This window comes from Oncorhynchus tshawytscha, linkage group LG07 (genome assembly GCF_018296145.1).
Source record: "Oncorhynchus tshawytscha isolate Ot180627B linkage group LG07, Otsh_v2.0, whole genome shotgun sequence".
Lineage (NCBI taxonomy): Eukaryota > Metazoa > Chordata > Actinopteri > Salmoniformes > Salmonidae > Oncorhynchus > Oncorhynchus tshawytscha.
In genome coordinates this window covers 1,264,115-1,279,168 of record NC_056435.1, presented here as the reverse complement: position 1 = coordinate 1,279,168, position 15,054 = coordinate 1,264,115, and the positions used below count along the sequence as shown (strand labels likewise).

Sequence of the window (15,054 nt, the reverse complement as noted above, 5' to 3'; positions counted from 1 at the left end):
TGTGTCTGTGTGTGTGTGTGTGTGGTGGCTCTGTGTCTGTGTGTGTGTGCGGTGTCTGTGTGTGTGTGCGCTGTCTCTGTGTGTGCACGCTGTCTGTGTGTGTGCACACGTTGTGTGTGTGCGTGCGCTGTCTGTGTGTGTGTGTGTGTGTGTGCGCGCTGTCTGTGTGTGTGTGTGTGTGTGCGCGCGCTGTCTGTGTGTTGTCTTTGTGTGTGTATGTGTTGTGTCTTTGTGTGTGTGTGTAGTGTCTTTGTGTGTTGTGTGCGCGCTGTCTCTGTGTGTGTGTTGTCACGCTGTCTCTTTGTGTGTGTGCGCGCTGTCTCTGTGTGTGTGTTGTCTCTGTGTGTGCGCGTGCTGTCTGTGCGTGTGTGCACGCAGTGTGTGTGTGTGCGCTCTGTGTGTGTGCACACTGTGTGCACGTGTGCATGCTGTGTGTGTGTGTGTGCACGCTGTCTGTGTGTGTGCGCTGTCTCTGTGTGTGTGCTCTGTCTGTGTGTGTGCTGTCTGTGTGTGTGCACGCGTTGTCTCTGTGTGTGCGTGCGCTGTCTGTGTGTGTGTGCGTGCGCGCTGTCTCTGTGTGTTGTCTTTGTGTGTGTGTGTGTTGTGTCTTTGTGTGTGTGTAGTGTTTTTGTGTGTGTGTGTGCTGTCTTTGTGTGTGTGCACGCTGTCTCTGTGTGTGCGCGCGCTGTCTCTGTGTGTATGTGTGCGCGGTGTCTCTGTGTGTGTGTGTGTGTGTGTGTGCGCGCTGTCTGTGTGTGTGTGTGCGCGCTGTCTGTGTGTTGTCTTTGTGTGTGTATGTGTTGTGTCTTTGTGTGTGTGTGTGTAGTGTCTTTGTGTGTTGTGTGCGCGCTGTCTCTGTGTGTGTGTTGTCACGCTGTCTCTTTGTGTGTGTGCGCGCTGTCTCTGTGTGTGTGTTGTCTCTGTGTGTGCGCGTGCTGTCTGTGTGTGTGTGCACGCAGTGTGTGTGTGTGTGTGCGCTCTGTGTGTGTGCACACTGTGTGCACGTGTGCATGCTGTGTGTGTGTGCACGCTGTCTGTGTGTGTGCGCTGTCTCTGTGTGTGTGCTCTGTCTGTGTGTGTGTGTGTGTGCTGTCTGTGTGTGTGCACGCGTTGTCTCTGTGTGTGCGTGCGCTGTCTGTGTGTGTGTGCATGCGCGCTGTCTCTGTGTGTTGTCTTTGTGTGTGTGTGTGTGTTGTGTCTTTGTGTGTGTGTAGTGTCTTTGTGTGTTGTGTGTGTTTTCTGTGTGTGTGTGCTGTCTTTGTGTGTGTGCACGCTGTCTCTGTGTGTGCGCGCGCTGTCTCTGTGTGTGTGTGTGTGTGTGCGCGCGCTCTGTCTCTGTGTGTGTGTGCACGCTCTTTGTGTGTGCGCAGTGTCTCTGTGTGTATGTGTGCGCGGTGTCTCTCTGTGTGTGTGTGTGTGTGCGGTGTCTGTAAATGTGTTTGTCCTTGTGTGTGTTTTGTGTGTGTTAAATCTAAATGTTTTTGTTTTTATGGTACTGGCTACTTACAATTGGTGTGTGTTTGCGTGTGTATATGTTATAACCTGTGTGTGTGTGTGTGTGTGTAGGGGCAGTATCCCAGGTGCTGGACAGCCTGGAGGAGATTCATGCTCTGACTGACTGCAGTGAGAAAGATCTGGACTTCTTACACAGCGTCTTCCAGGACCAACACCTACACACACTGCTGGACGTGAGTGGGCTACACACACGCAGGTTCATATCAAGTCCACTAGGTGGCACATTGACACAAGTAAAGAGCTCAGACACACCACATTTTTCATTTGGTAAATCGTTTGGGAATGAAAATGCATTTTATTTCTAAAGCAACATTTAATACAAAAAGTGGTATGTGAGGAGGGATATGTAAAAGATGAGTGAATAATAATGGCTGTCTCCCCCTGGTGTTGCAGCTCTATGACCAGATCAACACCAGGTCGTCTCCTCAGATCAGGAACCCTCCCAGTGATGGAGTACAGAGAGCCAAAGAGGTGAGTGGCCTGGTCACGACATCAAGGTGGGACACCTCTTTTCTTCTGGGACTAGCGCTTGTTAAATACTTTATCTTGTTGTTTTGGTTAGTGTTTGTGGGTTTATTAATGTTTTGTATTAAGTATTGATGCTCTTATATGATATTGTACTTCCTCTCCCTCCTCTTATCCTGTAGGTACTGGAGACAATCTCCTGTTACCCTGACAACATGGAGGCCAAGGAACTCCGGAGGATCCTCACACAGCCACACTTCATGGTGGGCCATCTCCATCTCTGTGTGTGTGTGTGTGTGTGTGTGTGTGTGTGTGTGTGTGTGTGTGTGTGTGTGTGTGTGTGTGTGTGTGTGTGTGTGTGTGTGTGTGTGTGTGTGTGTGCGTAAACAAATGATCATGACTGGGTCAAGCTCCTTAGTTTGTCCACTATAGACCCCAGTGAGGGAGGGTGTAATCTGTTAGATTAGCAAGACTGAGGGGAGGGGCTGTCAGGTGTAGCAGCCAGGGTTATGGGTGGGGCTAGTGAGGCTGCAGACATCCTGCTCTGCCCACCCAGCCCTAGCTGTTACTGCCAACAAAAGAACAGAATAAAAAGCTCCCTCTGCTTTTCCTAATCTTTCTCTCTCTGTTCTCTCTTCATCTCTTCTCTGGTGTCAGGTAGAGAGAGTTTTGCGTTTTTAAACCAATTTCCTGCAATTCTACCAATTTTTCCATGGAGCTGAGAACATGTAGGAGTTTTAAAGCGAATTCCCTGTAATTCTATGCATTTTGCCATGGCTGATGCTGTATTCTATACTGCTAAATTAATTGTTTTTGGAATTTTCCATTCTTCCTGACTATCTAGCTTTTATTTTGGTGATCATTAGTTCTTAATATATTGGTCCATTATCTTTTCTAAATATTTGATCTGTTTAAAGTCTAAAAGCTTTTTCCATCACGAAAATGTATTTGGACTTAGGCGACCCTAAACAATGATTTGGTGGCCCCAAGGATTTCAATGGCAGAAAGATCTGTGCTTGTCTGTTACAGTTTAAGCTGAAATATGTCACTTTTGGGCGACCTGACCAAATTTACATAGAAATGTTAGTTATAGATCTGTCATTCTCATTGAAAGCAAGTCTAAGAAGCGTTACATCTGTTCTATGTGCACTATTTCTATGCTTCCCATTCTTAAGTTTTGTGTTTGCATCTTTTACTTTAGTTTTTTTACATCAGCTTCAAACAGCCATTTTTGGTGGAAAATATATTTCAGTGGTTTAGATGGTACAATGATTCTCTACACTAAACGTCCTTGTTTTGTCACATAAACTGAAATTAGGCGAACTATTTGAACTTTAGCAACCAGGAAATGATTTGTGCATAGTGCACCTTTTTAAAGCTGAGTTGTGTTTGGTTCTCCATCCTCTTACCTCAGCTTAGTCTCTGACCCACAGGTATTTCTGTACTGACATCTCAACGTTAGAGCCCTCTGCTTTTCGCTCAGCCTACAGACTGACACAGTGGCCTGGATATAAAGAAGGGGGGGTCCCCCTTCCCCGGTGACCAAGATTATTATTTTTAATAATTTATATTCCATCTGGATACAAGTCATTTTGTGTAGACCCATAGTAGTTTACCCAGTCCTTTAGTCACTCATGTTTCATTTAGGAAGACCAAGCAAATACGTCTTAAGTAGAAACCAGCTAACACTGTTACACACTTACAATAAGCCAAGTGTGACCAATAATAGTGTGAGTTTAGTTAGTGCCTTGTGTGCCCCCTGTTGTTTAAAAGGCCATATTACACACTCATTGTCTGCTGTAGGTGTCTGTGTGAGGGTGTGTCTTATTGTGTGTGTGTGTGTGTGTGTAGGCCTTGCTCCAGACCCATGACGTGGTGGCCCATGAGGTGTACAGTGACGAGGCTCTGAGGGTGACCCCCCCGCCCACCTCACCCTACCTGAACGGAGACTCTCCCGAGAGCACCAACGGGGACATGGACCTGGAGAACGTGACTCGAGTACGCCTGGTTCAGTTCCAGAAGAACACTGACGAACCTATGGTACGACACACACAAACACCGACCACACACATTTACTGACTCTTCTTATTTGACCTTTCACCCTTGACCTCTTCAGGGCATCACTCTGAAGATGAACGATCTGAACCACTGCATCGTGGCCCGTATCATGCACGGAGGAATGATCCACAGACAAGGTACAGTACACTTTTGGAATATGCCGTACACCTGACCACAAACAGACCCACATTCACCCTCTGTCTTCTTGTAGGTACGCTGCATGTCGGCGATGAGATCAGAGAGATCAACGGGATCAGTGTTGCCAATCAGACCGTAGAACAGCTCCAGAAGATGCTGGTGTGTTGTCCAATCAGATTCTCTCGTTCTCACCATTGTCCAATCAGCTAGTTTTGTCTTTACACAGTACTACAGTACGTGTGTATCAGTGGAAGGCTCTTATAGGTTGTGATCATTTGATGATAATGTTGTGTCCCCACAGAGGGAAATGCGAGGGAGTGTTACCTTTAAGATCGTACCCAGCTACCGGTCACAGTCCATGTCTTGCGAGGTATGGACCGATTCTCTTGTGTCTCTAGAAAATCAGGTAAATGAGGTAAAGAAGCGTTCTATTCTTCAGTTATAAGTCATTTTCTGTTGATATTTTTCACATGTTTTTTTGTTCATGTGTGTCTGCAGAAAGAGTCCCCCGACCTATCCAGACAGTCGCCAGCGAACGGCCATGCTAGTGTCACTAGCTCCATCCTGGTGAGGAGCTGTGGCTCGATATCGCTTCTGTCAGATGAATCTATTGTGCTGTATTAGATGTGTGTTAACTCTGTGTGTGCTTGTAGGATCTGCCCTCTACCATCCAGCCTAAAGGACGACAGGTGAGAGCTATAGACTTCCCTGACTCCTCCACTCCCTCTCTTCTCTGATGTCTGACTCCTCCTCTCACTTGGCTTTGTCTCGACCAGGGACACCATTTGCTTGTTTTTGTGTGTGTGGACTCGCATGTGTGTGTGTGTACACGTCTGTGTGTGTGTGTGTGTACGTCTGTGTGTGTGTGTACGCCTGTGTGTGTGTGTATACGTCTGTGTGTGTGTGTACACGTCTGTGTGTGTGTGTACACGTCTGTGTGTGCGTGTACATGTCTGTGTGTGTGCGTGTACATGTCTGTCTGTGTGTGCGTGTGTATGTCTGTGTGTGCGTGTACATGTCTGTGTGTGTACGTCTGTGTGTGTACGTCTGTGTGTGTGTACGTCTGTGTGTGTGTGTACGTCTGTGTGTGTGTGTGGACTCGCATGTGTGTGTGTGTACACGTCTGTGTGTGTGTGTACGTCTGTGTGTGTGTGTACGTCTGTGTGTGTGTGTACGTCTGTGTGTGTGTGTACACGTCTGTGTGTGTGTGTACACGTCTGTGTGTGCGTGTACATGTCTGTCTGTGTGCGTGTACATGTCTGTCTGTGTGTGCGTGTGTACGTCTGTGTGTGCGTGTACATGTCTGTGTGTGTACGTCTGTGTGTGTACGTCTGTGTGTGTGTACGTCTGTGTGTGTGTGTACGTCTGTGTGTGTGTGTGTACGTCTGTGTGTGTGTAGGTCTGTGTGTGTATGTGTACGTCTGTGTGTGTATAAATCTGTGTATGTGTCAAACATCATTTGGATCCATGTCATCTTAAATAACCCCTGCATGTATTAAAGGGATACTTCGTGATTTTGGCAATGAGGCCCTTTATCTACTTCCCCAGAATCAGTGGAACTTGTGGATACCATTTATATGTCTCTGCATGCAGTTTGAAGGAAGTTGCTAACTAGGGCTAGCGCAGTTGCTAACAAGTGTTAGCGCATTGACTGTAGACTTCGTCATTGCGCTAGTGCTAGTTAGCATTGGCGCACAAAAATACCCCCAACTTTCTTCATATGATATCCATGACTGTGGAGAAGTAGATAAAGGGCCTCATTGCAAATTCTCACTGTCGTAGCCCGTCCTCCTCACTCTCTCACCTCCTTTGTCGATGTCCCGTATGTTTTCTACTGCATGATGTGTGTGTGATGCTCTCAACCCCCTAGATCTCCAGACCTGTCATCAAGGACAAAATGTCCATCAAGGTAAGATCTCTCAGTGGATCCAAGTAGCAGTAGATCCCATGCAGTATGTCCCTCATTGTAGCTCTTGCAGATCCAACATTAGCTGGCGTCCATAATCCCCCTCCCCCTCCATTAAAATGGTTGGTCGTTTGCGCGTAAGATGTAGCCAATCAGGGGCAACCAGAACGATTAAAATGGTAAAGCTTTCTTTCATGTTGCCTTATTTGCTTTCTCTTTTTCGCCCGACTCTTCTTCTTCTCTCCTCCGCCTCTTTGCTTCTTGTTTACTGTCTCGATTGTGGCCATTTCGACCAATCAGTGTCCCGTACATCTCTCGTCAGGAGCTTGACCAATCAAAATCACCTCTTTCCTCCATACCTCCAGCTTGATCAATCAGTCCCCCTATTCCCTCCCAGATCAGCGGTCCTGACCAATCACATTCCTCGGTTTCCTCCCTCAGATCTACGTGCGTGCCCAGTTTGAGTACGACCCCGCCAAGGATGACCTCATTCCCTGTAAGGAGGCCGGGATCCGCTTCCGGGTGGGTGACATCATCCAGATCATCAGTAAGGACGACCACAACTGGTGGCAGGGCAAGCTGGAGAACACTAAGAACGGAACCGCAGGGCTCATACCGTCACCAGAACTACAGGAGTGGTGAGGATGGAACCCATACTGTAAAACCCAGCAGGGTTGGAGCTTTCGTTCCAATTCCATTTCCAATTCAGGAAGTGGATTGAAATTACAATGCAAGAATAACTTTTCCCAAATGTTAAGCAGAAATTTTACTTAATCTCTGGTCTTTGGTCTTGGGGGCCGTTACCACAGAATTAAAATAACTAGGAATAATCAGTGAAGTATCTTTTATTTCCTTACATTTTACCCCCATACCCAGGCGTGTGGCGTGCATAGCCATGGAGAAGACTAAGCAGGAGCAGCAGGCCAGCTGTACCTGGTTTGGGAAGAAGAAGAAACAGTACAAAGACAAGTACCTGGCCAAGCACAACGCAGGTACACACACAGCATGCTTTAATAATACAATCAGAAACCAATTATTTATTCTGTGTGTGTGTGTGTGTGTGTGTGTGTGTGTGTGTGTGTGTGTGTGTGTGTGTGTGTGTGTGTGTGTGTGTGTGTGTGTGTGTGTGTGTGTGTGTGTGTGTGTGTAAAAGTGTTTGGCTTGACATGTTGGCTATAAGATATTCTAAGTGTTCCAGATGTTTCCGTTGTATTTTATATTGTATGATGCATTCAGATGTTATATCCCAGATATTCTCTTGCAGCTTTATTCACTGGCCAAAATATAGTCTCAATTCTGAATGTAGTATTTTTTTATTGTATAATAAAAACATTCCCCGTCTGTAGAGCTAAATGCTTAGCTTACTACTGTACTGTCTGTGGAATGGTTTCCAACTGAATCTGACTAATGCTGCATGTTCTTCCCCCAGAACAGGCCCCTTTCCTCCCTCAAAGAGCTCCTCTCTAAACGTTGTCTCAATGTTGACTGAATGTTACATGTCTAACGCTCCTGCCATTAACAACCTGGCCTCCCGAGTCCAAGCTATGTACTGTAATGTTTTTAATTTACCTTTTCTTCTATTAACCCTCCCCTCCCTCCTTCCCTCTGTTCTGTCCATCTTTCATGCGTCTCTTACCCAATGGCTTGGCTGCATGTAAGTAACTCTGAATGATGCCCAACGATGCCCTCCTCTGTTTCTCTCCCTCTATCCTCTACTTCATTCACGCTCTTTTCCTTGTTTGACGTCAGTCCACAGTTTGAACTTCTGTCTCACTGTTTCATTTGTTCTTCCTCGTTTTGGGTTTTATGTGTCCTGGTTTGTCCGTCTCTCACAGACCTGAAGTATTGAACTTGTGATGTAAAATAATTCCAATCACACGTAGGCCCTTTAGATGGCAAAAACAAACCGCAATCTTTTTCACACTGTTATCAGTAAACTTATTTCAGCGATTTATCCATTCTTTATTTAAGCCATTCATTTGATTCACCTTCCTGTGCTGTGCACTACAGACGACCCACTTCCATTGTGTCTGTGTTCCATTATTCCTATGGCTCTCAGTGAACATCTCTTATGCCTTTCACCTTCTCTGTTTCAGTGTTTGACCAACTAGACCTGGTCACGTATGAAGAGGTGGTCAAACTGCCTGCATTCAAGAGGAAAACGCTTGTTTTGTTGGGTACGTTAGACAGATGGTTCTTAGGTAGTGTAAACTAAAGGGGAACAGTTGACAACACATTATTTAACATCTCCGTCTCATTGTCTTATGTGTGTCTCTCTCTTCCCAGGGGCCCATGGAGTTGGCAGGAGGCACATCAAGAACACGCTCATCACTAAGCACCCAGACCGATTTGCCTATCCCATTCCTCGTAAGAGCCCTACCACCACTACTACCACGACCACCACTACTACTACCGCCACCACTACCACAACTACTACCACTACTACCGTTAACGCCACTACCACCGCTACCGGCACTAACACCGCTACCACCGCTGCTACCACTACTACTGCTACCACTACTACTGCTACCACCACCACTGCCGCTACTACCACCGCTACTACCACTACTACCGCTACTACCACTACTACCATCATTACCACCACTACTGCCGCTACTACTACCACCGCTACTACCACAACTTCCACCGCTACTACCACTACCACCACTACTACCACCGCTACTTACCACAACTCCCACGGCTACGACCCATACCACCACTACTACCACAACTTCCACCGCTACTACCCATACCAACGCTACTACTACAACTTCCACCGCTACTACCCATACCACCACTACTACCACCGCTACTACCGCAACCACCACTACTGCCGCTACTACTACTACCACTGCTACTACCACCACTACTGCCGCTACTACTACTACCACCGCTACTACCACTATTACTACCACCATTACTACCACTACTACCACCGCTACCGCTATTACCACTGCTACTACCGCTACCACCACCACCACTACTACCACCACTACTACCATTACTACCGCCACAACCACCACTACTACCACCGCTACTACTGCTACTACTGGTACTACCACCACCACTACTACCACCGCTACTGCCGCCACTACTACCACCGCTACTGCCACTACTATCACTACCACCGCTACTACCATACTACTACCACTAATACCACTACTACCACCACTACTACCGCTACCACCACTACAACCGCTACTACCACTACTAATACTACCACCACTACTACCGCTACTACTACTACTACTACCACTGCTACCACTACCACCACTGCTACCACCGCAACTACCACTACCACTGCTACTACTACCATCACTACTACCACTACTACTACCACTACCACCGCTACTACCAACACTACTACTACCACCACTACCAACACTACTACTACCACCACTACCAACACTACCACCACTACTACCGCTAACACCGCTACTACCACCACTACTACTGCTACCACCGCTACTACTACCACTACCGCCGCTACTACCACCACTACTACCACTACCACCGCTACTACTACCACTACCGCCACTACTACTACCACTCCTTCCACTACCGCCACTACCACCACTACTGTCACTACCACCACCACCACTACTACCACCACAGCTACTACCACTACTACCACCACTACTAATACCAATACTACCACCACTACTATTACCACTACGACGGCTACTACCACTACTACCGCTACTACCACCACCACTACTACCACCACCACCACTACTACTGCTATCACCACTAATATCACTCCCACCACAACCGCCACTAATACCACTACTACCGCTACTACCACCACCACTACTACCGCTACTACTGCTACCACCGCTACTACTACCACTACCGCCACTACTACCACCACTACTACCACTACCACCGCTACTACTACCACTACCACCACTACTACTACCACTCCTTCCACTACTGCCACTACTACCTCTACTACCACCACTACTAATACCAATACTACCACCACTACTATTACCACTACGACGGCTACTACCACTACTACCGCTACTACCACCACCACTACTACCACCACCACCACTACTACCACCACCACCACTACTACTGCTACCACCACTAATATCACTACTACCACTACCACCACTACTACTGCCGCTACTACCACCACCACCACTACTACCACCCCCACCACTAACACCACTATTACCACTACCGCTACTACCACCACTAATACCACTACTACCACTACTACCGCTACTACCACCATCACCACTAATACCACTACTACGGCTACGACCACTACTACCTCTACTACTACCACTACCGCTACTACCACCACCACCACTACTACCGATAATACCTCTACTACCGCTACCACTAATACCGCTACTAATACCGCTACCACTGCTACTACCACCGCTACTACCACTACCACCTCTAATACCACTCCCACCACAACCGCCACTACTACTGCTACCACCGCTACTACTACCACTACCGCCGCTACTACCACCACTACTACCGCTACCACCGCTACTACTACCACTACTGCCACTACTACTACCACTCCTTCCACTACTGCCACTACCACCACTACTGCCACTACCACCACCACTACTACCACCACAGCTACTACCACTACTACCACCACTACTATTACCAATACTACGGCTACTACCACCACCACCACTACTACCACCCCCACCACTAATACCACTACTACCGCTACCACCACCGCTACTACCACCACTACTACCACTAATACCGCTACTACTACCACCACTAATACCACTACTACCGCTACTACCACCACTACTACCACTACTACCGCTACTACCACCACTACTACCGCTACCACCACTACTACCGCTACCACCACTAATACCACTACTACCGCTACCACCACTACTACCGCTACTACCACCACCACTACTACCGCTACCACCACAACTACTATCACTACTACCACAACTAGTACCACTACTACCACCACCACTACTACAACTACCACCACCACTACTACGACTACTACCGCTACTACCACTACTACCACCACTAATACCACTACTACCAATACTACCGCTACCACAACTAACGCCACCACAACTAATACCACTGTTACCACTACCACCGTTACTACTACCGCTACTACCACCACTAATACCACTAGTACCGCTACTACCACCACTAATACCACTACCACCGCTACAACCACTACCACCACTAATACCGCTACCACCACTAATACCACTACCACCACTAATACCACTACCACCACTAATACCACTACTACCGCTACCACCACAACCGCCACTAATACCACTACTACCGCTACTACCACTACCACCGCTACTACCGCTACTACCCCCCCACTACTACAGCTACTACTACCACTACTACCACCACCGCTACTACCACCACCGCTACTACCGCCACCAATACTACCGCTACCACTACTATCACCACCACTACTACCACTACTACCATTACCAACACTACATGGACATCTATGCACTAAGACAATACTTGAGTGTAGGAACCTCCATTCAGGTTCTATCACTTTACCCCTCCCTAATTCTCTCCCCCCTTTCCCTCTCTCGCTCCCCCCTTTCCCTCTCTCCCTGTCTTTCCCTCTCTCCCTCCCATTCCCTCTCTCTCCCTCCCATTCCCCCTCTCCCCTCCCATTCCCCCTCTCTCCTCCCATTCCCCCTCTCTCCCATTCCCCTCTCTCCCTCCCATTCCCCTCTCTCCCTCCCATTCCCCTCCCATTCCCTCTCCCTCCCATTCCCCCTCTCCCCCATTCCCTCTCTCCCCCCATTCCCCCTCTCTCTCCCATTCCCCTCTCTCTCTCCCATTCCCCCTCTCTCCCCCATTCCCCCTCTCTCTCTTCCCCTTCTTCTCCCCTCTCTCCTCCCCCATTCCCCCTCTCTCTCCCATTCCCCCTCTCTCTCCCCATTCCCCCTCTCTCTCTCCCATTCCCCCTCTCTCCCTCCCATTCCCTCTCTCTCCTCCCATTCCCCTCTCTCCCATTCCCTCTCTCTCCCCATTCCCCCTCTCTCCCTCCCATTCCCTCTCTCCCTCCCTCCCCCTTCCCCCCATTCCCCCTCTCCCCTCCCATTCCCCCTCTCTCCCTCCCATTCCCCCTCCTCCCATTCCCTCTCTCTCCTCCCATTCCCTCTCTCTCCCTCCCATTCCCCCTCTCTCCCCCCCTTTCCCCCGCTCTCTCCCTCCCCACAGACACAACCAGACCTCCAAAGAAGGACGAGGAGAATGGGAAGAACTACTACTTTGTGACACATGACCAGATGATGCAGGACATCAGTAACAATGACTACCTGGAGTACGGTAGTCACGAGGACGCCATGTACGGCACGCGGCTAGAGACCATCCGCCAGATCCACCAGCAGGGTATGATCTCCATACTGGACGTGGAACCACAGGTAGGTGTCTGTGTGAGGTGGGGTTGTCTGTGTGAGGTGGGATTGTCTGTGTGTGAGGTGGGGTTGGGTGGGGTTGTCTGTGTGTGAGGTGGGGATGGTTGGGTGGGGTATCTGTGTGTGAGGTGGGGGTGGGTGGGGTTGTCTGTGTGTGAGGTGGGGATGGGTGGGCCGGGTTGTCTGTGTGTGAGGTGGGGATGGGTGGGCGGGGTTGTCTGTGTGTGAGGTGGGGATGGGTGGGCGGGGTTGTCTGTGTGTGAGGTGGAGGTGGGTGGGGTTATCTGTGTGTGGGGTGGGTGGGGTTGTCTGTGTGTGAGGTGGGGATGGGTGGCGGGCGGGGTTGTCTGTGTGAGGTGGGGATGGGTGGGTGAGGTGGGGATGGGTGTGCGAGGGTGTCTGTGAGGTGGGGATGGGTGGGGTTGTCTGTGTGTGGGGTGGGGTTGTTTGTCTGTGAGGTGGGGGTGGGGTTGTCTGTGTGTGGGGTGGAGTTGTTTGTGAGGTGGGGATGGGTGGGCGAGGTTGTCTGTGTGTGAGGTGGGGATGGGTGGGCGTGGTTGTCTGTGTGTGAGGTGAGGATGGGTGGGCGAGGTTGTCTGTGTGTGGGATGGTGGTGGGTGGGTGGGCGGCGTTGTCTGAGTGTGAGATGTGGTGGGTGGGGTTATTTGTCTGTGAGGTGGGGGTGGGTGGGGTTGTCTGTGTGTGGGGTGGGGTTGTTTGTCTGTGAGGTGGGGGTGGGTGGGGTTGTCTGTGTGTGAGGTGGGGGTGGGTGGGGTTGTCTGTGTGTGAGGTGGGGATGGGTGGGGTTGTCTGTGTGTGAGGTGGGGGTGTGTGTGTGTGTCCAGTATTTATTAAGCAGTATATATTCCACCGGCAGAAAATCAGTGATGGTGGAACGCTGATCTAATGATCTAATGATCTAACCTAAATATACCTGACCTTTATTCAAACATTAACTCTAACCTAACCCTCTCTCTTTAACCTAACCTTCATTCATCTCTTCAGGTTATGTTCTGCCAGTTGAATATACACTTCCTGTTTATTAATACTGTGGAGAGTTTTTAAATGTAGCTCACTAGTCAGTTTTCTGTCAGTCATCTCTTGTTTCTCTTCAGGCACTCAAGGTGTTGAGGACGGCTGAGTTTGCCCCTTACGTTGTGTTCATCGCAGCTCCCACCATCACCCCTGGAATGAACGAGGTTAGGGCCAAAACACACTGCTACTGTGTCCGTCATGTTTTGGGTTGTGTTTTTGCTGTGGTGAAAGTCCATCCCACTGCCTGTGTCCTGTCTGCATTCCTGTTGATTTTTCTTTGGCATGCCTTTCTCCTTGCACCCAAGCTTCCCAAGTGGTGCAGGAAACTGCCTGTAAGTACTGGATATGTACAAGTAGGTTAGCTCATATACACTCCTTTTATAGGTGTGTGTATTGTGTTTGTGTGTAAATGGTTTGTTTTTGAGTATACTAAGATCCTCCCAGAGTCCCATTTCATCTTTCTTTCCATTGTGTGACTCGACCCTTCCCACAATGCCTGGAAGGAGGGTATTTTCTTCCCCTGTTATTCTGACTCTTTCTTCCCTCTCCTCCTCCCTTTAGGATGACTCCCTCCAGCGGCTGCAGAAGGAGTCCGAGGGCCTCCAGAAGACCTACGCCCATTACTTCGACCAGACCGTCATCAACAACGAGATCGACGACACCATCCGTCTGCTGGAGGAGGCTGTGAACCTGGTGTGTACCACCGCTCAGTGGGTTCCTGTGTCCTGGGTTTATTAACCCCTGAACCCAGACCAACCAACACCAAACTCTGACTGTCGTCCCCCATTCCCCAACAAACCCCGGTTTTCTTTTACAATGCATCTCTGTGGAACATCTCTGTGGAAACCGTGTGGATGAAGGAAAAAATGAATTGAAAAAGGACCTCTGAAACCTCAGTCAGTCCTCCTGAAGAAAAACAGTGACTTCTGTCGTCTTCCTCTCCACTCCTTACCGACTGCCTCAAAGGCACATGTTGTGTGTGTGTATACATATACATACATACATATATATATATATATATATATATATATATATATATATATATATATATATATATATATATATATATATATATATATATACATATATATATATATATATATATATATATATATATATATATATATATATATATATATATATAAATATATATAAAATATAAAAATAAAAATAATAATGGTCCTGTTCTTAGAGTTGAAGGTGGGGATGGAGGGTGGGGGGACATTTTCTACCTTATTTCTTTTTGTATCGTTACAGCGACAGTCTGAGGCGAGATAGTGAGGAGGACAGATGTGACACACGGTGATGGGTGTTTGTTGCTGTTTTCCTTGTATAAGGCATTTCCTATGGTCGTCAGTCGGAAGCTTGCCGTGTGACCCCCTGACCCCTTACTCCTATTGGCCGCCTCATACTCTTCGTGCTCCGCCCCTCAGAGACAGCGGAGGTCTCGCACAGTCGCCGCTGCCGCAGTGACACCACGTCCTATTGGGCGGATAGAAAAGCACAGTGAACACCCCTCCTATCCCT

General features: G+C 48.5%; 1 protein-coding gene across 19 annotated transcripts in view; it reads left to right on the top strand.

Annotated features, from left to right (window-relative positions):
- LOC112242541 (peripheral plasma membrane protein CASK-like) overlaps positions 1-14,522 on the top strand; it is a 68,730-nt gene extending 54,208 nt beyond the window's left edge. For 6 of the 19 annotated variants that reach the window (XM_042323765.1, XM_042323761.1, XM_042323760.1 and 3 more), the window contains 17 exons: positions 1,567-1,688; positions 1,909-1,986; positions 2,163-2,243; positions 3,832-4,020; positions 4,097-4,175; positions 4,250-4,335; positions 4,478-4,582; positions 4,675-4,743; positions 4,830-4,865; positions 6,047-6,085; positions 6,524-6,720; positions 6,959-7,074; positions 8,179-8,259; positions 8,369-8,449; positions 12,296-12,498; positions 13,587-13,691; positions 14,089-14,521. In XM_042323765.1, the coding sequence (XP_042179699.1) occupies positions 1,567-1,688; positions 1,909-1,986; positions 2,163-2,243; positions 3,832-4,020; positions 4,097-4,175; positions 4,250-4,335; positions 4,478-4,582; positions 4,675-4,743; positions 4,830-4,865; positions 6,047-6,085; positions 6,524-6,720; positions 6,959-7,074; positions 8,179-8,259; positions 8,369-8,449; positions 12,296-12,498; positions 13,587-13,691; positions 14,089-14,265 (1,844 nt within the window). In that variant the 3' untranslated portion in view covers positions 14,266-14,521. Of the gene's footprint in view, positions 1-1,566; positions 1,689-1,908; positions 1,987-2,162; positions 2,244-3,831; positions 4,021-4,096; positions 4,176-4,249; positions 4,336-4,477; positions 4,583-4,674; positions 4,744-4,829; positions 4,866-6,046; positions 6,086-6,523; positions 6,721-6,958; positions 7,075-8,178; positions 8,260-8,368; positions 8,450-12,295; positions 12,499-13,586; positions 13,692-14,088 lie in introns of all 19 variants that reach the window. The other 13 variants (XM_042323777.1, XM_042323775.1, XM_042323759.1 and 10 more) reach the window with 12 other exon arrangements.
- The last annotated feature ends 532 nt before the right edge of the window (positions 14,523-15,054 follow it).